This window comes from Bos indicus x Bos taurus, chromosome 2, assembly GCF_003369695.1.
Source record: "Bos indicus x Bos taurus breed Angus x Brahman F1 hybrid chromosome 2, Bos_hybrid_MaternalHap_v2.0, whole genome shotgun sequence".
Classification (NCBI taxonomy): domain Eukaryota; kingdom Metazoa; phylum Chordata; class Mammalia; order Artiodactyla; family Bovidae; genus Bos; species Bos indicus x Bos taurus.
This window is the reverse complement of record NC_040077.1, coordinates 25,503,729-25,529,624: the sequence shown is the minus strand read 5'-3', so window position 1 is coordinate 25,529,624 and position 25,896 is coordinate 25,503,729. Positions and strand designations below refer to the sequence as shown.

Genomic DNA, 25,896 nt, shown 5'->3' with positions numbered 1-25,896 from the left:
ATCAAAGAATAGTAGGGTGTGTGTGTGTTTGGGGGAGTATTACCCTTAATAATCTCTCATGAAGTTCCCTAAATACATTGGTTAACTTACATGATATTTCTTGGCCAAAATTAACTATAAAATATGTTAAATCTAGTGTCTTATAGGAATGTTTATGTTATAACTTGGGGTTAGGAAAAAGAAATCTGCCTTCAGGTTAAAAAGTGTAAAGATACAAAATGTTTCACACCGGAAGGCAAAAGAAAGAAATGTGGGAAAGCCTTATGTTTACAAGAGGAAAGCTGGAAATAAAATAGTTAACATTTTAACTCTGAGAGGAGGAAGTAGGGCAATTTGCATATACTTCAAACAATCTCACACTGTTGAGAAAACCTGCAAATCCTGCAAAGAATTAGAGGGAAAAGCCAAAGTCAATACACTTCAAATACCCTTGATGTTTCACAGACACTAACAAGAAAGCATCTTCTGGGTAAGTTCACACATTGCATAAAATAAATATTAATTCTGTTGTTGGTAATTTTCCAAAAAGTTAATATTTTACAGTTCAGAATTTTATTCCTTAAGTTTGCCTTTGAAGCTGGAAAATTGGTTTTTGAAGTTATGTTTTCATAATCCTAGGAATTCAGTCTAAGAATGAAAGATGCCATTAAAGACCTATTTACAAAGATGTTCATCAAAACCTTATTTTTATAGTCACTGTTCATCACTTAAATCTTATGCCTAGCATAGTGTCTAATATAAAGTAAATACTCAATAATTATTCTTGAAAGAAGGAGTAAATTACAAATAAATTGTGGCTTGTACATATTATATAACATATGACCACTGAAAATGTTTTTGAAGACTTATTAAGATTGGGGAAATAGACATTAGAGAGAGTGTTAAGCAAAGAGGGATGCTAACAGTGTATACACTATCTAATACAAGTTTTATAAAGTAAATATATACATGCACACAAAAGGCTAGAAGGAAAAGTAAAATTATTGACTAAGTTGGTTTTTCTTTGTGTTTCTCTTTATGTTGCAAATTGTCATGAGCATGTATTACTTTTATAATCAGAAAAACACTAAATGTTAAACATTTTTCATCATGCTCTGCTAACAATTAGACATGTGATACAAAAATTAACCATTAAAAACTGTGGAGTTGAATAAAAGATAGTTGTTGGGAGATTCAGTGTTTTTATAAGCGTATTTGGCTTTCCCCCTTCACTTTGTTAGAATAAACCATCACTAGATACATATTTTTATAATTTATTCAGTGGCCTGAATGCACCGTCAGAGCTAAACTGTGCTCCACTTTTAACACCAAAAATAAATTCTGTACAAAAGTTAGAGAGATAGGTGAGTTAATTCATTTCTTTCTGTCTTTTTGTAGCTCGAGTGTGCACACGCACTGAGTCATGTTCAACTCTTTGCAACCCCATGGGATGGGCTTCTCTGTCCATGGAATTCTCCAAGCAAGACTACTGCAGTGGGTTGCCATTTCCTCCTCCAGGGACCCAAGGATCCAACCGCATCTCCTGTGTCTCCTGCACTGCAGGCAGATTTTTTTTTTCTTATCACTTGAGCCATCAGGGAAGCCCCTTTTATAGCTTACCCTCCTTTTATTTCCTGGAGGAGGAAATGGCAACCCACTCCAGTATTCTTGCCTGGAAAATCTCATGAACAGGGGTGCCTGGTGGGCTACAGTCTGTGAGGTCACAAAGAGTTGGACATGACTGAACGACTTTCACTTTCATACCACTTATATCCACACTTGGTCATAAGTGGATACCTACATAATGGCTACTTTGAAGCTCCAAAGTATTCAAAGTTCTAGGGCCCCAGAACTGGCCAAATTCACTTAGTGTTTGAGGAACAGTTACACAGAAGGCCACAACCTGTAGAAATTGTATACCAGTGGTGACATCTAATCACAGGATATTGAGGGACAGGGCCTCTTTCTCTCCACAATTTCTTTCTTTTTTTTTTTCCTTCCAATTTTATTGAGATATAATTGAATACAGCACTGTATAAGTTTAAGGTGTACAACATAATGATTTGACTTACATACATGACGAAATGATTACCATAATATTTTTCGTGAACATCTATCACCTCGTGTAGATGCAAAATTTCTAGAAAAGAAAAATATTTTAGGTGGATTATTCCTAAAGTTATTCACACAAAGATGAAGTGTAATTTTTCTTTTCATCAGGGAGAAATAGAATAACCAACATGGGTTCAAACAGGCCCTGGACCAGGCACTTTACCTAATCTTTAATTTTTATAGCTATTCTGGATGCAAGGACTTTTATTCAGATACATAGTGTAGGAGGAGTAATAATGATAGCTAAGTGTTACTGATCAATTGTCATGTGCCATGCTCTGTGTCAGGGGCCTATTTTCTCTCAGGTCCTGTTCTGAGCAAGTACTTTGATCATCCCCACTTTGTACTTGAAGACCCTGGGGCTCAAAGTAGAAGTCCTGTCTGTTTACTCCTTCATGTGGAGGAAATATTTTTATTCTCCAAAATCATTAAACCATTTTTGCCCCTTCTTTCAGGAACAATAAATACTGAAAACACTGTTTTCAACAAATGGACTCTTCTGTTGCAGGGAAGAGGGGTAGGAAGAGTAATCAGTTAGATTTGGAGGTTTCTTCCATTTCCTCGGGGCAGGACGATGGGAATAGCCAGTTAGACATTACCGATGTATCAGTAGTAAGAAAAATTCATCAAAACTAATGTTTTAAAAGGTATTGATCAAGAAGTATAATGAATTTTCCTTTGCCTTTACTGAACAAAAAGTCTTCAACCAAACTTAAGACTTAAGGGTGCTCCTAAAATAGCGGAGAGAGTGGTTAGCTATGTCCTTTTAAACTAGGAGTATATCTGTCAATGACTTAATTGAGTTCTTTAAAAAACTTCCATTCTGAAACTTCCATTTCTGGTCTTTTCCCTTTACCTCTTTCCTACCATCCTAGGCTCCAAGGAGGTTTAGAATGAATATGAACAAATGATTAAGAGAATTTTAAAATAACAGAATCTCTATATACACTCAGTTCCTGAAATGGTCCACCTGGCTCCATTTTATATAAATATAATTATAAAATTTACCATTTTTAAGCCTGTCTACATGTCAGAACTTTATATACTTTGTCCTTTGAAGCTGACAAACTTCTACCAAGGCACATATTCCTTGAGAGCACCTAAGAGGTTAAATAGCGATTATACCTCATATCATATGGCTACTTCGGAGAAGGCAATGGCACCCCACTCCAGTAAGTACTCTTGCCTGGAAAAGCCCATGGATGGAGGAGCCTGGTAGGCTGCAGTCCATGGGGTCGCGAAGAGTCGGACACGACTAAGCGACTTCACTTTCACTTTTCACTTTCATGCACTGGAGAAGGAAATGGCAACCCACTCCAGTGTTCTTGCCTGGAGAATCCCAGGGACGGGGGAGCCTGGTGGGCTGCCGTCTATGGAGTCGGACACGACTGAAGCGACTTAGCAGCAGCAGCAGCACCTGATGTAGGGAAACGCGTTCCAGAGATCGCCCCCCGCTATGCCAGGAAACCTATAACCTTCCCGGGGCGATCTTAGGTTAGGGGACGAAATCCTGCAGGGGACATTTGTTCATCCACATCCAGGGACAACCCTCTCTCCCAACTCATCTTTTACTCCACAGGTTTAAAACACAAAGGTGGCCACCTAGCCTTTTCCCCTCTCCTCACCAAAAACATGATCAGATGTGGACAAGGAAATCAATCCCCCTCCAATCTGCCCTTCTCAGGGTAACTGGTGAACGTGAGGACTCTCAAACGAATGTGTCAGACTGGTGGTGATTTAGTCGCTAAGACGTGTCCGACTCTTGGCGACCCCATGGACTGTAGCCTGTCAGGCTCCTCTGTCAGTGGGATTCTCCAGGCAGGAATACTGGAGTGGGTTGCCATTTCCTTCTCCTGGGGCTCTTCCAGACCCATTAATTGAACCCGGGTCTCCTGTATTGCAGACAGATAGTTTACCGACTGAGCTATGAGGGAAGCGTCGGACAGTGTATGCACTCCGTAGGACCCCGACCCCGTGGCTCCCTGGCACGTGAGCTGCCCAAGTTCCTAGACTCCTGGATCCCGCTCCGCCCCCTTCACGCCCCCTCAGCCCTGCCCCGCCCCGTCAGCCCTGCCCAAGGTTCGCCCCGCCCCTTACCCCTTGCCCCTTCTCAGCTTACTCTGCTCCAACCGCGCACGCGCTAGCGCGCCGTCTCGTCTCCATGGCGACGCGACGTCTGCTGCTCCACGCGCCCAACACCGAGCGAAGTAGGAGCTGGGCTAGCTTTCTATGTCAACCCTTCCGATGCTCCGCGTGAGGGGGCCACAGGCGGGTAAGAGGCGCCGCACCGAGCACGGTCGCCGTCTCCCCATCTCTGCGAGCAACCTGACCCAGTTCTTACCTCGGACTCCCTCAGGCCCGGCGCTTGAACCCGCCAACTTCTCTGACCGCTCCAGGTTCGGGCTCTGGCGCCCCACCACAGCCCAGGCAGCGCACGAGAAGGTAGGGGCCGCGCGACCGGAGGTGCACCTCGTACTTTGGCGTCTTCCTCTGGCTGTAGTTCGGCGCTGAGGAAGGGATATTTGTGTCCCTGTGGGTGTGATAGCTAAGCGGTTCTGACAGGCGCATCTACACCACCATTCTCTGACCTGCCGATTCGCACATGCCAACTCCCTCCCCTGCTTACCCCCCAAAAAACAATGAAAATAGCCGCGTTCCATCCCAGGGCTTCTGGCTCCTTCCCTCGGTCCTCAGGCACCCGCCCCTCTTTTTTTTCCTCTAACTTTTGTGGGGCGAGGCGGAGGTGGGGGGAAGACAGCTAAATGGCCAATAAACAGGAGGAGCAGGGACTCAGCTGGCTTGTGATTAATACTTCATTACTCGCTAGACTACTTGCTTAGCCATGAAGAAATTTCTTTGGAATTTGAGCAAATCATTTAATCTCCCCGGACCTTATTTTCATCTTCTGCAAAATGATAGGTTTGGACAATGGATCACTTCTAAGATCCAGTCTTCCTTCTTCTGTGAGATAATCAAATTGACTTGAAACTTCCAAAATCGAGCTCCTGTTCAAACTACACTGTGCCCCGGTAGCGTTTTAAATTAATACCTGGCGTAATTATAAATTGTCTGACTTCCCAGAGGGCATAAGTGAAATGGACGAGTATGTTTTTACCCCGAAGAGAGTCCTGAAAGTTGCTTTTTAAAAATAGAGAAAGACACTGAAAGTGTCTTTTGATTTGTTTCATTCTCCTAAAACTAAATACAAATGATCCCCAAATCCTCCATGTTAATTTTTTTTTTTTTTTGTATTTGAAGTTTTGTCTTAACTCTCAGGAAAACAACAGCACTGCTTTTTAAGTGTTGGGTTTACCAAAGCTGAATTCCAACACCTTTGTAGGGACTCAGCTGCATCATTCCAGAATTCCAGAACTTCCACTACCCACCACACACACACACACACACACACACACACACACACACACCCCACCCCCCCCACCCCACCATTTGGGCTCAATCTGCAACGTTTTCTCCCCCTTCATTGCCCTGTCCAGGCTCAGTTGTGCACTTAGAACTCTAAGTCAGAGTTCAGCTTCAGGGCTGTCTGGGAGGAGGAAGAGTTGGAGTGGTTAGTACTGTGAGCTGTTTATATTAATCCTTGAAGTACTCTGTAAAGCAGGTAGTACTGAAACTGTGGGGTGGCATTTTGGAGGCTTCAAGGAACTCCAGTTTTTTATGTCTCAACACAAAGAATTCAGCAAGAGACAAAGTAATAGATAAGAAGTGACTTATTAGAATAGGATGCTTCTGAGGGTGACAAGTTGGAGAGGGCACCAGAGCCAGAGCTAAGTAGTCTACAGTTTTATAGTCAAAGGAAAAGTAGGGAGGGACAGACGACCACTTTCTTCTTCATTCTTGAGTAGACATCAGGTTTCCAGCATCAGTTGGTCCTCCACATCTGGCAGGGGAGTTTTTTTGTCCCCATGTGGTCAGATTGGGATTGTCATGATGCAGTGGAAATGAGCAAAAAGTGGTGTGCTGTGCTAAGTCGCTTCAGTCGTGTCCGACTCTGTGCGACCCCATAGACGGCAGCCCACCAGGTTCCCCCATCCCTGGGATTCTCCAGGCAAGAACGCTGGAGTGGGTTGCCATTTCTTTCTCCAATGTATGAAAGTGAAAAGTGAAAGTGAAGTCGCTCAGTCCTGTCTGACTCTTAGCGACCCCATGGACTGCAGCCCACTAGACTCCTCTGCCCATGGGATTTTCCAGGCAAGAGTACTGGAGTGGGGTGCCATTGCCTTACCTCTAGCACCACCTATACTAACATATGGCATATCTCATAATCATCATTTTATTATGTCACCTTTTCCTTATATTTTTGTTTCCTCTGCATACAGAAGAATGTGTCCTAGGACTCATTCACTTGCTGAGCTCACTGGGCAGAATGTGGGTCTCATTCCACCATTGTTTTATTGTTTTGGGACATGTCTCATGCTTCTGTTGCATGGTTTTGTTGCTAAGCAAACCTACTTTCTTGAGTGATCATTAATTTACAGGAATCTCCCATACTTCTTTATTTACAATCCCCTAATGGGATTAACTATTTAATCACCCTGTCCCTTTCAGTATTTTTGTCATTTTACACTTGAGGAGAGTGAATCATACAGGGATTAAGGAACTTGCTCAAGATCACACCATTTGCTGGGATTTGAACATAGGCAGTCTGACTCCAGAGTCTGAATTCCTCGCACTGTATTATGCTGTAAAGGTAATATATAAAATTTATAGGTAGTCACCTTTAAATATGAATGTAAGTGAAAGATGATCACTGAAATCATTTTATACACACTTGAGACTTTGCAGTGAAATATTAGCCTCCCTGCCCGCTTTCCCCATTAAGCTCCTCTAGGATGGAAGTGAAAGTCACTGAGTCGTGTTCGTCTTCGACCCCATGGACTGTATAGTCCATGGAATTCTCCAGGCCAGAATACTGGAGTGGGTAGCCTTTCCCTTCTCCAGAAGATCTTTCCAACCCAGGAATCAAGCCCAGGTCTCCCACGTTGCAGGCGGATTCTCTACCAGCTGAGCCACAAGGGAAGCCCAAAGCACAAGGAAACCCATCCATCCTTGAGGATGGTGCTTAATTAGCTGTCTCTTCTCACAATTTCAGGGCCTGAGCATGTAGCTGTCTACCTGTAACTCTCCCTTTGCCTGTTCAAATAAAAGGTAATTTATAAAAACAAATAGCACAAAAGGATGAAATAGCTACACATGTAGGATGAAGAAAATATTTATCTTTCAATTTTTTATTATAATGAAATATGAGATGTTTTACCTTTTTTTGGTACTAAGTCTTTTTAAGGTTTTCTTATTATTTATTTTTCATTGTGCTGGACCGTCATTGGTGCCCGCAGGCTTTCTTTACTTGCAGTAGATGGGCTTCTCACTGCGGTGGCCTCGCTTGCTGCAGAGCGTAGGCTCTAGGCACGAGGGCTTCAGTAGCTGCAGCTCTCAGGCTCTAGGGCGTGGACTCTAGTTGTGGCGCATGAGCTCAGTTGCTTCGTGGCATGTGAACTCTTTTCAGACCAAGGATGAAAACTATGTCTCCTGCATTGGCAGATGGATTCTTATCCACTTTACCACCAAAGAAGTCCAGTACTAAGTCTTTATAATCTGATGTACATATCTCAAATCTAACTAATCAGTTTTAAGTGCTCAGTTGCCACATATGGTGAGTGGCTACCATATTGCAAAGCTCTAGTTTAATATGTTCTTTTCCTTTACTTTGTCGTTGCTTCCCTGATAGCTCAGTTGGTAAAGAATCCACCTGCATTGCAGGGGATCCCGGTTCGATTCTTGGGTCAGGAAGATCCTCTGGAGAAGGGATAGGCTATACCCATTCCAGTATTCTTGGGCTTCCCTTGTGGCTCAGCTAGTAAAGAATCCATCAACAATGTAGGAGATCTAGGTTCAATCCCTGGGTTGGAAAGATCCCCTGGAGATGGGAAAAGGTACCCACTCTAGTATTTTGGCCTGGAGAACTCCACGGACCCCATGTATATTCCATGGGGTCACAAAGAGTTGGACATGACTGAGCGACTTTCACTTTCACTTCACTTGTTACATTTCTTCTTTTTCTATTCATTTAATAAATGTTAATATTTACCAAGGACCAATTTCTGTGACATGGAGTACGTTAAGTACTAGTACATTTTTTTCTTAAATGGCTTAAATTTATCTGTTCTTTGTAGCCCAAAAAACTGGCTGAATTAACTGAGTTGTTGACTGGGGTTTTGGTTGTTGACAGTCAATTTTTCCTTAAAAGCTAGGGCTGTATCTGATAAAACCTAAGAATTGCTGGGAGCTATGTTTTGCATCATGTGTAGAAAATCTGTCTACATTGAGAGAGAGAAGAATAAGACCCATGTGAAAGGAGAAGGAGAGATGAGCAAGGGAAAGTCCCCACTTTAAGCGCCACACTCTCGTGACGACAGCTGTAGCCACTGTGTCCTGACTCCACACAGCTTGTGTATTCAACTCCTGGATTCTACGAGCCAGGGCTTCCCTGTTTGTGCCTAAGCTACCTTGAGCATGGTTTCTGGAACTTGCAACTGGGAGTTCAAGCTCATACAGCTAAGAGACATTAAGTACATTTGAAAAATACGTACTTATGTGATGGCTGTACCTTTTTCTGACAAATTATCAGTCTCTGCTCTAACTTTACCTGTGTTCTCAATTACTCTGCTTTTTCCCTGGAGTCAGTGATCTTTCTAAGCAAGTATCATTACTTTAGGGCTTATGTGATTGATTAATTAAAAGTCCTTAGAGCTAGCCTGCTTGTCTCAATCACAGCAAAGCCTGCTTTTTGTTTCCCTAAGCAATCTTAATCAGCCCCTTAAGACATCATCTCAGTTTTTCCTTTGGATAAAACATCAAGTTGTTTCTACCATGTCCCTCCTAGGTGCCGGCCTCTGTACTAAACCCCTTTCCCAGATCATCCTACTTAATGCTTATAATGAGCCAATGAAGTTGGCACCGCTGTGACCCCTGCTTTACAGATGGAGGCACTGAGGCCTACAGAAGTTTTAACTCACCCAGGCTTACCTGGGAAGCGGCAGAATGGAATATGGACCCAGTGTCTTTACTCAAGAGCCCAACTTTTTTTTTTTTTAATTGACGTATAGTTAACTTACAATGTCGTGTTAGTTTCTGGTGTCAGCAAAGTGACTCAGATATATACACACACATACATGTACATACAGTATACTTTTTCATATTCTGCTTCATTATGGTTTATTATAAAATACTGCACATAGTTCCCTATGCTAGAGTAGGGCTTTATTGTTTATTTTATGAATAGAAGTTTGTATCTGCTAATGCCAAACTCCTAATTTATCCTACCCCCTGCTTTCCCCTTTGGTAGCCATGTTTGTTTTCTATGTCTGTGAGTCTCTTTCTGTTTTGTAAATAAGTTCACTTTTATCATGTTTTTAGAGTCCACATATAAGTGATAGCATATGATATGTCTTTGTCTGACTGACTTCACTTAATATGATTATCTCTTTGTCCATCCATGTTGCCGCAAATGACATTATTTCATTTTTTATGACTGAGTGGTAATACTCCATTGTATATATGTAGCACATCTTCTCTATCTGTTCATCTGTTGATAAACATTTCAATTGCTTCCATGTCTTGGTTTTTGTAAATAGTGCTTCTGTGAACATTGGAGTTCATGTATCTTTTTAAATTAGAGTTTTTTTCTTGATCTATACCCAGGAGTGGGACTGCTGGATCATCAGATCAGATCAGATCAGTTGCTCAGTCGTGTCTGACTCTTTGCGACCCCATGAATTGCAGGACGCCAGGCCTCCCTGTCCATCACCAACTCCTGGAGTTCACTCAGACTCACGTCCATTGAGTCAGTAATGCCATCCAGCCATCTCATTCTCTGTTGTCCCCTTCTCCTCCTGCCCCCAATCCCTCCCTGCATCAGAGTCTTTTCCAGTGAGTCAACTGTTCGCATGAGGTGGCCAGAGTACTGGAGTTTCAGCTTTAGCATCATTCCTTCCAAAGAAATCCCAGGGTTGATCTCCTTCAGAATGGACTGGTTGGATCTCCTTGCAGTCCAAGGGACTCTCAAGAGTCTTCTCCAACACCACAGTTCAAAAGCATCAATTCTTAGGTGCTCAGCCTTCTTCACAGTCCAACTCTCACATCCATACATGACCACAGGAAAAACCATAGCCTTGACTAGACGAACCTTTGTTGGCAAAGTAATGTCTCTGCTTTTGAACATGCTATCTAGGTTGGTCATAACTTTCCTTCCAAAGAGTAAGCATCTTTTAATTTCATGGCTGCAGTCACCATCTGCAGTGATTTTGGAGCCCAGAAAAATAAAGTCTGACACTGTTTCCACTGTTTCCCCATCTATTTCCCACGAAGTGGTGGGACCAGATGCCATGATCTTCATTTTCTGAATGTTGAGCTTTAAGCCAACTTTTTCACTCTCCTCTTGAGAAATTTGTATGCAGGTCAGGAGGCAACAGTTAGAACTGGACATGGAACAACAGACTGGTTCCAAATTGGAGAAGGAGTTTGTCAAGGCTGTATATTGTCACCCTGTTTATTTAACTTATATGCAGAGTACATCATGGGAAATGCTGAATCATATGGTAACTCTATTTTTAGGTTTTTTAAGGCTCCTCCATACTGTTTTCCATAGTGCCTGCACCAGTTTACATCCCCACCACAGTGTAGGAGGGTTCCTTTTTCTTCACACTGTCTCCAGCATTTATTATTTATAGATTTTTTCATGAGAGCCATTCTGACCAGTGTGAAGTGGAACCTCATTGTGGTTTTGATTTGTATTTCTCGAATAATTAGTGATTTTAAGCATCTTTTCATGTGCCCATTGGTCATCTGTATGTCTTCGTTGGAGAAATGCCTATTTAGGTCTTCTGCCCATTTAAAACAATTTTTTATTGAAGTATAGTTTATTTACAATGTTGTGTTGCTCTCAGGTGTGCAGCAAATTGAATCAGTTATATACATACATGTATCCACTCTTGTTTAGATTCTTTTCTCATAAGGGGTGTTAGAGTATTGAGAATTCCATATGCTATATAGCAGATTCTTATTAGTTATCTATGTATATATAGTAGTATATATAGGTCAGTCCCAATCTCCCAGTTTATCCCTCCCTCCATTATCTCTTGGTAACCATAAGTTTGTTTGCTACATTTGTCACTCTACTTCTGTTTTATAAATAAGCTCATCTGTACCCTCTTTTTTTTTAGATATCTCTTATAAGTGTATTATATATTTGTCTTTCCATGTCTGACTTACTTTACTCAATATGGTAATCTCTAGATCCATCCATGTTGCTAACCAATGGCATGGTTTTATTCTCTTTTATGACTAATATTCCATTGTATATATGTAGCATATCTTCTTTGTCCATTCCCCTGTTGGTGGACATTTAAGTTGCTTCCATGTCCTGGCCATAGTACTGCAGTGAATATTGGGGTGCTTGTATGTTTTTTTGGAGGCTGGCTTTTATTAGGTTCTGGGAGGGAGCTAGGGAGGGTTGTTTTGAACCAAAGCTCACTGGAGGAGAATGAGAATTCAGAGTTGTGGCGGTTTCTTGTTGGCACCAAGTGGTGGGGAGTTTGCTGTTGCTAAGGTGTGTGGGAATCTTCTTTCTTCCTGCTGATAGTGAATACTGAGACCAGTGGGAATGCATGAGGACCCCACTGTGTGGCTTCCTGACTCCATTTTGTATCAGGCGTCCTTCATCCTTTTTACCCACGGCGTCTTTAGTGGCACCCTAGTGTTTGAGGGAATGCCCCCTGCACACAGATGCTGTACCGTTCTGTAGATGAACAAAGACCCTAGGACGTGCACGGGAGAGTCCGTTTAGCAACTTGAAGGGCCTCCCAGTGTATTCCTGGGTGGCCACTCCAGACTGAAGGTGGAGCTTCAGGTAAGCTTAGCAATCAGTAGGGGTGACATCTGCCTGTTGTGCGGGGATCTGTCTTGAAGGCTGTCAGAGATGGAACAGCAGTAGTAGTGCCTGTTCAGTCATGTCGATTCTTTGCAACCTGGTGGACTGTAGCCTGCCAGGCTCCTCTGTCCACAGAATTTAAGACACATTTAAAAAGAGAAAAACTTAATGCAAAGTAATGAAGCTTCTCTTTTTATTGTCTACAGTTTTGGTCCTGAATTTTATGTTCCAGAAAGCCTGGCTTGGAATATGGGGACTGTTGGGGAGGAAAGGGCAAGTGAATTTAAAAAAAAACTTAAAAGTTGATTTTTCTCTTTACAATTAGAATGAAATTTATTCAGATATATGAAGACCTAAGTTATAGGAAAATCAGTCTACATAGGCTAATTTTAAAAAGATAAAACATTCCAAGAGAAAACATTGTAACTTGTAAGTATTGGTAAACTCATAAGGGAACTTTTATCAGGTAAGAATTATATTTTAAACTATATCTTTGGAAAAAATCAAAGGTTTATTTCTAAATGTGTTTTTTGAAATATTTTACTAAAAATACTGCATCTTGAGATATCATTGAAAAACTTGTTCTGGCTAATATACATCTATAAAGGTGTTTTTCATAACACAGATGAACTAGAGTGTGGCAGGTAGTTTGGTTCACATGTTTTTCTTTGTTAAAGGGGGAAAGGAAAGCAGTGTTGTAAACACATGCCACACTGAATTTGTGGTTTCTGGGGTCAGCTGAGTAGGAAAGTGATACCCTTAACTTGCTGTATCATAACCATATTTGGATCCAGATCTAGAGTCCGAGTTACATAAAACCAAAAAGGTAACATAATTAGAGGCTAATTTAGTACATCACTTTTCTAACTTGCAAAATTATCCCTATAGCTCTTTTTTACATATACTCCAGGGCTTCCCGGATAGCTCAGTTGGTAAAGAATCTGCCTGCAATGGCAGGAGACCCGAGTTTGATTCCTGGGTCGGAAAGATCCACTGGAGAAGGGATAGACTACCCACTCCAGTATTCTTGGGCTTCCCTTGTGGCTCAGCTGGTAAAGAATCTGCCTACAATGCTGGAGACCTGGGTTCAATCCATGGGTTGGGAAGATCCCCTGGAGAAAGGAACCTACTCCAGTATTCTGGCCTGGAGAATTCCATGGATTGTATAGTCCATGGGGTTGCAAAGAGTCAGACATGACTGAGCAACTTTCACTTCACTTCAAGGTGAAATGGGAAGAGGAAGCTTTAATTTCTTTATGCTTTTTTAAAATCAGATTTCATAATCCAGAGGAATAATGTTTTTCACTTAGTATGAAAATAATGCTACTAAAAACAATACCAGAATACATGCTTACTGCCCTGCTGACAGACTAAGTTGTGCATTCTGTTTTATTTATATTCCAAGTTTATAAAAATGTTTAAAGACTTACAAAGTAAATATTTTGGGTTTTTGCAGGAATCATCTAGACAGGACATATGCTGTAAAGGTAAGAGAATATAAAGTAATTTTTAGGATGCTCTAGTTCTTTCTTACCATCAATTTATATAGTTTTGGAATAATTGACCTCAGTATAAAATTATATTTTAGCCTGATAGTGAAAGTCACTTAGTCATGTCTTACTCTTTGCAACCCAGGCCAGAATACTGGAGTGGGTAGCCTTTCCCTTGTCCAGGAGATCTTCCCAACCCAGGGATCAAACCCAGGTTTCCCGCATTGCAGGCAGATTCTTTACCAGAATACTGGAGTGGGTAGCCTTTCCCTTGTCCAGGAGATCTTCCCAACCCAGGGATCAAACCCAGGTTTCCTGCATTGCAGGCAGATTCTTTACCAGCTGAGCCACAAGGGAAGCCCAAGAATACTGGAGTGGGTAGCCTATCTCTTTTCCAGCTAATGGATCTTCCCTAACCAGGAATCTAACCGGGGTCTCCTGCATTGCAGGTGGATTCTTTACCAACTGAGCTATCAGGAAGCCCCCTATATTTTAGCCTAGATAATAAAAATGTTCATATAAAGGCTGTGAATAAATTATTCAAGTACCTCAAGCTAAAATAATAATGATAATGCTAGTTTTTATTTCTGCTTCTCTCATAGGCATCAAAAGATAGACAGAATGGGAGATTGCTAGTGTTTGATCCAAAGGGTAAATGATTTATTACTTTAAAAGAATATATTTGATCACCCTTTTGTCCTAAGTACTAAGAAGATAGTCTGTAGGAATGGTTGAGTGTGGTTGAGTTAGCAATTAAATCCTTTATTATACTGCCTGTCACTCAAACAATGCTAAATATTTGCCAGTCAGGAATTTCTATTAAGAACATCACTATTGATAAAATACTGGGTTGAGTTTTTTTTCTTCTCTTTCAGAAAAAGTGATGATTGAACCAAATGAAGGAATGTCAGAGTAAGACAATGTCTCTCCTTGAGCATCTGATCTATCATGCCTTTTAAGCAATTAGAAGTAGATAATGCAATCATTTGTCACCCAATTAAATTTGAAAGGCCAGAAATGCATGGATTAGCACTTAGCTTTTGCTTCAGTCAAAGCAACTGTTTCGTAGATAAGAGGACATTTTAAATGAAAAATGAATTTTGATAAAAAATGTAGGGGTATAGATAATATTCAAACCTATTTCTCAACTGCTTAAATGCCAAGTATTCTGAATTTTACTTATATAACTTTCATTGCTCATTCTTGTTTCACTTTGATACTTGCTCGTTTCTTTGAGAATATCATTTTAAAGGAATATTTACCTTAAAATCAGATTTTTATTTACTATGAGAAGAACAATTACTACTAAATAAGGAAAATAATCACCCCAACTAGTTGAAGAGATTGGTGTTGAAAGAATCGTTGCCCAGTTTCAATTTAGTAGCTAAATATTAAGTACCTGTTTTGTTCAAGGCACTGATTCTGGTAAACCATCAGAGTCCTTCCTGACATAATCATCTATCTACTGAAAAAAAATCAATTATTTATTCCATGAAAAATTGCATTTTGAAAGTTGGTCATAAAACACATTCATAGGTTCAATTATTGACAAATTGGTAGTACACTTCTAGTAGAATTCTATTCAAATCAAAATTATTTTGAAGTATTCTGAATATTATTGGCTGGGGAAAATATACCTTATACAACATATGTTTTAACTTATATACTGTCAAAGCTGAAAATTAAAATTAGGATTCACTTTGACTTTTGCAAATTGTGTAGTAAATACATGTCTTTATATTAAAGAGAAGGTAATAAATTACAGATCAATGACAGAATCTGTGCTTGTTTCAGAGTAAATGTTATAGACAACAAGGAAAAGATAAATGCCCCATTAACTATATTAATCTAAATGTAATTGTATATTATGTATCCTATTAACATGGCTGAAAATATTTAAATAAAAAATCTAAGAAGATGTTAGTCTTTGAGGGAAATATGATATAACTTTAATAATGAGAGTTAGTAGCTATTAATGAAAATAAATATTGTGTCTATGAACCCCAGTGTTCATAGACTGTAATAAGCAATGCTGGAACTGGAGCAAGGGGGTAACCCATATCCTGAGGTAGTTAAACCCCAGGGGTAAATCAGATGCAATCTGGGCCAAGATAGAAAAGCAGCGTGCATGTGTGCTCAGTTGTGTCTAACTCTTTGCAGCCCCATGGACTGGAGCCCACCAGGCTCCTGTCCTAGAATTTTTCAGGCAAGAATTCTGGAGTGGGTTGCCATTTCCTACTCAAGGGGATCTTCCCGACCCAGGGATCAAACCCACATCTCCTACATTGCCAGGAGGATTCTATAGTGCTGTGCCACCCGGAAAGCCTAAGTGGTTGCCGGTTCTCTTGATCTCATTAATAATTGCATCTGGTTATCAAACTACTTTTTGCAAGAGCAGTATGATCATGTTCTGTTCACTTCACTTGTAGAGAAGAGTTTGGGTTTGGTTTGGTTATTATTTGGAGTAGGGTAGTAGAAGGAGGGATGGAGAAGGCAATGGCACCCCACTCCAGTACTCCTGCCTGGAAAATCCCATGGACGGAGGAGCCTGGTAGGCTGCAGTTCATGGGGTCGATGAGGGTCAGACACGACTGAGCGACTTCACTTTCACTTTTCACTTTCATGCATTGGAGAAGGAAATGGCAACCCACTCCAGCATTCTTGCCTGGAGAATCCCAGGGACGGGGGAGCCTGGTGGGCTGCCGTCTGTGGGGTCACACAGAGCCAGACACGGCTGAAGTGACTTAGCAGCAGCAGAAGGAGGGATAGGTCGATAGCCAGTAAGCTTCATAAGTGCATGGCTTTGTAACTCAGCTAGCTCACCCAAGCAGATTCTTTACCATCTGAGCCACAAGGGAAGCCCAGTCTCACCGAGAGTTGAAGGTAAACAGAGCCAGTTCTGGGGGGAAAAAAAAGTAAAAGATCAAGTAGGAACACAGAAAACCATGGGGGACCTTTGCTGAGCAACAGTGTGACTGACCCACAGAATTGATGGATTTTCTCAGCGTAGCCTGCATTCTACTCCCCACCCTTCTTCTAGCTTCACGGTCTGACTGGCAAGTGGAATTTCCTGAAAGGTTCTATCCAGGTTGGATTAGGGAAATCTTGGCGTTTTCTTTCCCCACCAGTTCTTTGCCTTGATTTTCTGATGGATTCTTCATTCTAATCTGAGCCACAAGCAGTGTATGAACTTTCATAAACCAGGAGTTTCACAGTTATCTGTACCCAAAGGCCAAATAACTCATTTCCTTTTTTCCTCATGGATCCCATGTGTCAGAGATTTTGTCTACCCAACAAATGGCACTTAATTAACAAACCATTTTCAGCAGTAAAAGTAAAGTGTATCTTTAATGCTGGATAAAGTCTTATAGATGTTGGACCTTCGATCTGTTGGGTTATTTGGTCAAGCTTTCAAGTTCATAGATGTGTGGGGAAAATGGCTAAAGGAATCCCACAGAACTCAACTCTTTGAGGTTGATAAAATAGTATCTATATTTTATTCCATAATCGTATTTTATCTTTTATAAAATGTATGACACAATTTTTATTCCCATTTTTACTCTTTAAGTAAATGCCTCTTTAGACATAGACCAATATTGGCAAGCAAAATTTATACCTCACTGACTTTTGCAAGTCTCTCTAAATATAGCAAAGACAGTCTCAGAAAAGTAAGTTTAAATTAATTTTGTTTTTAGGCTCATGTTTGATAAATATCAATTCAGTTCATTTCAGTCACTCAGTCATGTCTGACTCTTTTCGACCCCATGGACTGCAGCACACCAGGCCTCCCTGTCCATCACCAACTCCTGGAGCTTATTCAAACTCATGTCCATTGAGTCAGTGATGCTATCCAACCATCTCATCCTCTGTCGTCCCCTTCTCCTCCCACCTTCAATCCTTCCAAGCATCAGGGTCTTTTCAAATCAGTCAGCTCTTCACATCAGGTGGCCAAAGTATTGGAGTTTCAGCTTCAGCATCAGTCCCTCCAATAAATATTCAGGACTGATTTCCTTTAGGATGGACTGGTTGGATCTCCTTGCAGTCCAAGGGACTCTCAAGAGTCTTCTCCAACACCACAGTTCAAAAGCATCAATTCTTCAGCACTCAGCTTTCTTTATAGTCCAACTCTCATATCCATACATGACTACTGGAAAAACCGTAGCTTTGACTAGATGGACCTTTGTTGGCAAAGTAATGTCTCTGCTTTTTAATGTGCTGTCTGGGTTGGTCATAACTTTTTTTCCAAGGAGCAAGCGTCTTTTAATTTCAAGACTGCAGTCACCATCTGCAGTGATTTTGGAGCTCAAAAAAAGTCTGTCACTGTTTCCCCATCTATTTGCCATGAAGTGATGGGACCAGATGCCATGATCTTAGTTTTCTGAATGTTGATCTTTAACCCAACTTTTCCACTCTCCTCTTTCACTTTCATCAAGAGGCTATTTAGTTCTTCACTTTCTGCCATAAGGGTGGTATCATCTGCATATCTGAGGTTATTGATATTTCTCCCAGCAATCTTGATTCCAGCTTGTGCTTCATCCAGCCCAGCATTTCGCATGATGTACTCTGCACATAAATTAAATAATAGAGTGACAATATACAGCCTTGACGTACTCCTTTCCCAATTTGGAACCAACCAGTCTGTTCCATGTCCAGTTCTACTGTTGCTTCTTGACCTGCATACAGATTTCTCAGGAGGCAGGTAAGGTGGTCTGGTATTCCCCTCTCTTGAAGAATTTTCCACAGTTTGTTGTGATCCACACAGTCAAAGGCTTTGGCATAGTCAGGAAAGCAGAAATAGATGTTTTTGTGGAACTCTCTTGCTTTTTCCATGATCCAGCGGATGTTGGCAATTTGATCTCTGGTTCCTCTGCCTTTTCTAAAACCAGCTTGAATATCAGGAAGTTCACGATTCACATATTGCTGAAGCCTGGCTTGGAGAATTTTGAGCATTACTTTACTAGCGAGTGAGATGAGTGCAATTGTGCGGTAGTTTGAGCATTCTTTGGCATTGCCTTTCTTTGGGATTGGAATGAAAACTGACCTTTTCCAGTCCTGTGGCCACTGCTGAGTTTTCCAGATTTGCTGGCATATTGAGTGCAGCACTTTCACAGCATCATCTTTCAGGATTTGAAATAGCTCAACTGGAATTCCATCACCTCCACTAGCTTTGTTCGTAGTGATGCTTTCTCATGCTCGCTTGACTTCACATTCCAGGATGTCTTGCTCTAGGTCAGTGATCACACCATCGTGATTATCTGGGTCATAAAGATCTTTTTTTATAGTTCTTCTGTGTATTGTTGCCACCTTTTCTTAATATCTTCTGCTTCTGTTAGGTCCATACCATTCTGTCCTTTATTGTGCCCATCTTTGCATGAAATGTTCCTTTAGTATCTCTGATTTTCTTGAAGAGATCTCTAGTCTTTCCCATTCTATTGTTTTCCTCTATTTCTTTGCACTGATCACTGAGGAAGGCTCTCTAATCTCTATTCTTTGGAACTCTGCATTGAAATGGGTATATCTTTCCTTTTCTCCTTTGCCTTTGCTTCTCTTCTTTTCTTAGCTATTTGTAAGGCTTTCTCAGGCAACCATTTTGCCTTTTTGCATTTCCTTTTCTTGGGGATGGTCTTGATCATTGTGTCCTGTACAATGTCACAAACCTCAGTCCATAGTTCTTCAGGCACTGTGAATATAAATATAAATAATTTGATAAATATAAATAATTTTAAAACAAAGTTTAAAATATGAACTTTAAGGAATTATTAATTCAGTATAAACTTGAGGACATTTAATGTACTTAACATAACGAATTAATTGTAAAACCTGGATTATCTGCCCTCTAGCATAAATACGTTCCAGTGGGATATTTAACTTGACTGTTTAACCTTAGTAGATACTAAATTAAGTACTTTCCATCTTCCAAAAAGTAATAATTTTAATCTTTCCTCAACTGTAACTGTATATAAAGGAAACAGATCTTTTAGAGTATTCTGGTTATCTGTTTATGTTAATTGGTTAGAGGCACTGTTGCCATAAGTCACTTTCTCAGATGAAGTCAACAGACTATAGTTGAAGAGGAGGTTGGAGTTTGGGCCTCTTGTTTGAAACTGTGTATAAGGAACACTGTATATCAGAAAGTGAGCAAAAGAGGAATTCATATTTTACCGTTGATCATTTGGCCCCTTCTCATATATGTTTTTATGGGATGTTCACTGCTTTCAAATAGTAATATCCTTTTTATCTTCACGCTTCCTCCATGTTCTGTCATTAAAATCATTAAAGGCATTTCATACTATTCAAATATCCAGAACTAGATTAGCTAAATTCCCCTCTTTAGGGATGTAACTTAGTGAATATATAAATACAATATTTCATAGATTCTGAAGCATGCATATTTTCTTCATAGTGTAACATTTCTTACAGTTGATGGCATCTCATACTGGCAATGCTTTTTCTTTCTTAAATATTAGTATGTCTTATAATAAATAGGTGGTATCTTTGGCTGAACCTAGAGATCACCATACTAAGTGAAGTAAATCAGACATAAAGACAAGTATCATATGAGATCACTTATATGTGAAATCTAAAATATAATACAAATGGACTTATTTACTAAACAGAAACAAACTCACAGACATAGGAAACGAATTTACGGTTGCCAAAGGGGGAAAGAGGGAAGGGGTAGATGGAGGAGTGTGGGATTAACAGATAAACACTACTATATATAAAACAGATAAACAGCAGAGATTTACTGTATAGCACAAGGAACTATATTCAATATCCTATAATAAACTTTAATGGAAAAAATATGAAAAAAAAATATATATTTACACACACATATATTAACTGAACCACTTTGGTGTACACCTGAAACTAACAGTATTGTAAACCAACTATAGTTTAATCTTTTTTAAAAAAGAAATAGATGCTCTTAAATTCAATGAAATTCTGTAATAATAAAAAGACAGTATATCTAATCTAGATAAAAGCCCTCCTTTCATAGATAAAAGGAATAGATATTAAAGCATATGAATTCTAGTAATCATTTGTGGTGACCTTTGGCATAATAGGATTCTATCATGCTAGAAACTGAATACTTAAGTGACTTCTCAACTTTTCACATGTAGCGTTTCTTCTTTGATGTCTCCTTTCACAATTAGAAAATCAAGGAGGGCAGAAGAAGAACAACTGTAAATCTTCTTTGCTGTGCATTTTTCATCACCAGAGAGGGATTTTGCTCTAGCAGCATATACTGGGAATGTAAAGGTTCCATTCCCTCCATAGTATTAGGAATGTAAGAAGCTGTTCAGCCTATTTGCTAAATCACTGTACAAAACCACAAACTTGAATACTAATGTTATAGAGTCATATTTCAATGGGGATAAAACAGAGCCATCATAACTTTAGGGGAAAAAATAATACTTTACATCTTTTTATATCTGGTCATGCAAACTAAAGTTGAATTTTTTAAACTCAGTAAAGGAGACATACTAAAATGATCTTAAGACCACAAAAAATGAACATGAGGTTGTTTTTCCACCAGCACGGGTACCTGTCAGTGTACCACACAAAAATCCTGTCTCAATACATTATCTGTTGATGTAAGGTTTCAGGCTTAAAGGCTAAAAGAGAAAATTAACCCATCTTTATTTTAGTCACTTAATAAAAAAACAGGCTACTTCATATTGTGAGCAAGGGTTAATATTAGCATCAGACTCAAAGGGTTAATATTAGCATTTAACAGTGGTGAGAACTGACTTGGAAAAAAAAACCCAAAGTCTAGTATTCCTTAAATAGTTTTATTTCACCATATCATAATGATATGCCAGGGACATTCATATAATGGATTGCTTATATGTTCTATGTTAACTCTGAAAAGATGCTAAGAATCATTACACAATGACAAATGGCTGGTAGAAACAGAATTTTAAACATTAGTAAAACTTATTTTTAATGCTTTTTCACAAAGAAGATATTGCATTTTAGCTATTATTGATATACTGTATTTTTATTTTAAATGTGTGTTTGTATATGAACCCATATAGAACCTTTAACAGAATTGTAACCTAGAAAAGTATTTTTTAACTATATACTTTAACATCTAGGAAGGAAGTCTCTTCAAAAAATATTGAAAATAAAATCTCTTCAAATAACACTAAAAATAGAATATCTTCAAAGAGTATTTCAAACAAACAAATAGAAACAAATCTACAATCTAAGCTATGGTCATCTTCCTTCTTAAAAGCAAGCACAGGTAATAACATTTATTTTATTTGAGTAACCGTAGCTTCTATTTCAGCCTTCCTTCTTTAGGACCTTTGGGATGTTGACAACTTGTAAGTCTGGGGCAAGTCTTAGGAATCAGTAATTTTTCAAACTCATGTATGGGATGATTCTGATATGCAGTCAGGTGTGATCCAGGGGTGTATATTACATAAAATGATAACTATAAAATATTAAAGTTTAGAATGGATTGAAATACCTATGAAAGCAATAACAAGTTCCAGTCATTCAACAGTGGTTTACTGAGTGCCAGACACTTGTTTAGAAGCTGTGGGTACAATAGTTATCAAATAGGAAAGACGCTTGCCCCTATGAGGTTCACATAGATAGCCAACTATTAAATAATAATAATACAAACAAGACAAAGACAGGTCAGGCTGGGCACTGTAACGTAAATGGCAGCGGGAGGACTACCTTCCATCTGGGGATCAGGGAGCCTCTCATGATCCTCAGTGTTTGTGAATTCAATGAGTCCCTGTGACATCACATGAAGTTCTTAATTCCCTATTATGACCACCTCTGATGACACCAGCGTGTTGAGTCCGTGAATTGGCTGGGTACACGCTGTAAGGTTAGAGTGGTTGTGAGCCGACGGAGACTGTAAAGGAAACAGGTAGATGGCCTGAATAGCCCAGGCATCACACTCTGGGTATCTCTTTTGAGGACGTTATCTTTTGCTTAGAATGAGGAGTTTTCCCAACTTTTTCTTTGGAGAGGGGAAAGCCTGATTTTTCTTAACATTGTCTTCTGTCAACCTTTCCTGGATTTCCTTATTTTCTTCCTTCTAAGACCAGTGTTTCTACATGTTTAAAGTAGCTCATGGCCACACTCCCATCAAAGAAGACATCTCACAAGACTTCCCACACACTCAGAATTCTAAAAGCAGGGGATGATGTAGCACAAGTTCAGGTTGAAACTGTGAAATTCATCTACAGAGCAAAAGAGTTGGCAAGCTCAATAGTGTTTCCCAAAGAGATAATTTTAGGAAACACAGGGTAAACTTTTTACAATAGTAGTATATTTTAATGTGTATTAGAAAAAAAATAAGAACGTGGTTAAGGATGTGGACTCTGGAGCCAAACTGACTCCCAGATCTACCTTAATTAGTGGTGTTAAGTTGGGTGAGTTATTTAACCTGTCTCCTGTCTCTCAGTTTCATCTACAAATGGGATAAAAACAGTACACACCTCATTGAGATGTTGACAGAATTATATAATTTAATATGTAGTATTCAGAAGAGTACTGATACAATATTTGCTGTGATTGTTATGTCTTTTATTAATACCTCTGTCAATTTGGGGTACATTTGTAAAATTTTTTATTTGCTTGTTATCTTTTGGTCATACTGCATGACATGTAGGATCTTAGTTTTCTGACCAGGGTTCCAGCCTGTGCCCTCTGCATTGGCAGTATGGAATCTTAACCACTGAACAGCCAGGGAAGTTCCCCCGATAATTGTTATGATCTAGCAAAATTTCTAAGTTAAAAAGGTCGATTAAAAAAAGATACTAAGTAAATAGTATAGCTTACTTTCATATGGCAAAATGGATACAGTGTTATAAGAATTACTAAAATTTGCAAAATGTCTGCCATGGAGATTTTACCTCTTAAATATTTCTCTAATATCTCTCCTCCTTTATCCCTGTTTTAACAGTGTACTATCAACCATCTTTTTCACCTGGACTTTTTAAAAAATGTTTTCTTTTCAAATATTTCAACTTATAGAAAATGAGCAAAAACAGTATATGCTATGCTAAGTCACTTCAGTCGTGTCCAACTCTATGCGACCCCATAGACGGCAGCCCACCAGGCTCCCCCGTCCCTGGGATTCTCCAGGCAAGAACACTGGAGTGGGTTGCCATTTCCTTCTCCAGTGCATGAAAGTGAAAAGTGAAAGAGAAGTCGCTCAGCCGGGTCCGACTCTTAGCGACCCCGTGGACTGCAGCCTAACAGGCTCCTCCGTCCATGGGATTTTCCAGGCAAGAGTACTGGAGTGGGGTGCCATTGCCTTCTCCAGAAATAGTATAAGTACTCCAGTAACCCTTCATATACAAGCAACTGTTGATTTAAAGGGTAGAGATCTCATGATCCTTTACCCTAAGTCAACATGTATTTTCTAAGAAAAAGCACAATTTAATTAGTTAATGAACTTCAGGAAACAGATTTTCTTCTTAACCAATAGGTAAGATTGTCTCCCCAATTTAGATGAAGAGCAAGACATACACACTTATATACACAACCATCGTGTCCGTTTTTGGCTTTTGTTCCTGAGAATAATATTTTCTAGTTTTTGCTGTCTTTTGGCATATTTGTAGTCAAACAGCAAGTGCTATTGTGAGTTGTCAGTAAATGCAGTCTAAAACCTGCTTAGAAAATTCCCATTATTAGAATTCATTTACAGCTGGTTTTTAACCGCCCATAGGGCCTCTGAATGCAAAATAAGGAAACAAAGTAAGAGGTGGGAATCCGCAAGTTTCCTCTTCCACAGTTTTATTCAGTAAAGTTACTGCTGTGAATCTATACCGAATCCTGGAATCTTCAAACATCTCTGACACCTATAAGCCTTGAGAAAATGTGAAGGTGTTTCATTTTGTCACAGCCTTTCTGAGGGTTATGACAGAAGACTGAAAGATGTTATGGTTTCCCCATCTCACTCCCCTTCCAGAATGTTACCTGGACTTTTTAAAGGTGGTTGTTTTTTTTTCCTAGCCACCTCTCCCTCTGCTCTTTATTTTTTTGGTCTGCCCCCAAATACAGTTTCTACCCTGCCCTCCAAGAGTTCTAGAAATTAAAAATTGATCATACTTGTTTCCCTACTTAAACCTTTTATGACTAGCCCCTTCATTCTTAAAGTTCTAATTCCAAGACTACTGGTCCGCAAGAATCTATTATCCAGCTTGTACCCCTCTGGCCACATCTGTCACTATTTCAGCCTCAACTTTGACCCATAATAAACACATCAAAGTGTTGCTCTGCACGCATTCTTTTTGTACTGGTTCATGCTGTCCTCTCTCCTTGGAAAAACTGATCCATTCAGACCAGAATGGGTCTCTGCTCTCTTCCTGTGTTCTCTCATGTACCTGGTATACATCTTTATCACTGGACTGCCATATAGTTTTACAGTTATCCATTATGTTTCTGACTCCCCAGTTAGAGTGTGAGTGAGTACCCTGAGATCAGTGACTGTCCATTTTAGTGTTCGTGGGGCTCAGTATAGTGCCACACATTGAATGGGTAGTCAAAGTAGTGCTTATGTTTTATTTTTCAGTCATCTATGACTTGACATTAAGAAAAACCATTAATAATGTTATATAGCCTCTGGTCATATCTAGAATACTTCACATATATCTAATTAGTGTGTGTGTGTGTGTGTGTGTCCAGGGAGAGGGACAATTTTATTCTCAAGTATCTGCACAGTGACTATCTGCCTAAGAAGAATTACTTTTCAGCCTCTCTAGTCTTACTTTTAGTCTTTATTTTACATTTATATTCCTATAAGAACAATTTAAGAAATATATTTCTATGGATAAAAGAGAATTAATTTTTTCTTGAAATTATATTCTTTATAAACAAAACTGTTTCCATTTATTACAGTTTCAATCACCAAACAATTAACATTAACATCAGCTCAGTATTATCAGTTTGTATTTTTTCCTCTTTCACTCAGCAGTTTTATTACCTTTTTTTGGGAAATGGAAATCAGGTAATTTTATTGCAGTGCTGTTTAGTCATGAAAAAAAAAGTCCAGGACAGGAGAACACATGGTAACATGAGCACCTGCTACATTGTAATTTAGGAGTGACCATTATAAATTCATGAATACGTTGCAATATTTACTAAATTATGTATATTGTTTTAGGTGAAATGAGCAAAAATGTAGTCATTGCAGAGCAGGAGAAAAATAATGAACATTGCCCTGAGGATATCAATGATAAGTTATCTGAATCAACAGATGATGATGGTGAGGATACCAGTGATGAAGATAAGGAGGAAGACAGCAACCCGAATAAGGATACTCATGCCCCGTTAGAGTTAATGACAGAAGTAAGTTTTGCTTCTATAACTCAAAAATATTAAAGTAGCTAAATA

General features: G+C 39.5%; 1 protein-coding gene across 11 annotated transcripts in view; it reads left to right on the top strand.

Moving 5' to 3' along the window:
- Positions 1 to 25,896, top strand: part of SP5 (Sp5 transcription factor) — a 71,097-nt gene that overhangs the window by 33,586 nt on the left and 11,615 nt on the right. The window contains exons 1-4 of one of the 11 annotated variants that reach the window (XM_027558033.1): positions 4,232 to 4,363; positions 13,494 to 13,524; positions 14,403 to 14,439; positions 25,667 to 25,851. In XM_027558033.1, the coding sequence (XP_027413834.1) occupies positions 14,424 to 14,439; positions 25,667 to 25,851 (201 nt within the window). In that variant the 5' untranslated portion in view covers positions 4,232 to 4,363; positions 13,494 to 13,524; positions 14,403 to 14,423. The other 10 variants (XM_027558054.1, XM_027558042.1, XM_027558064.1 and 7 more) reach the window with 10 other exon arrangements.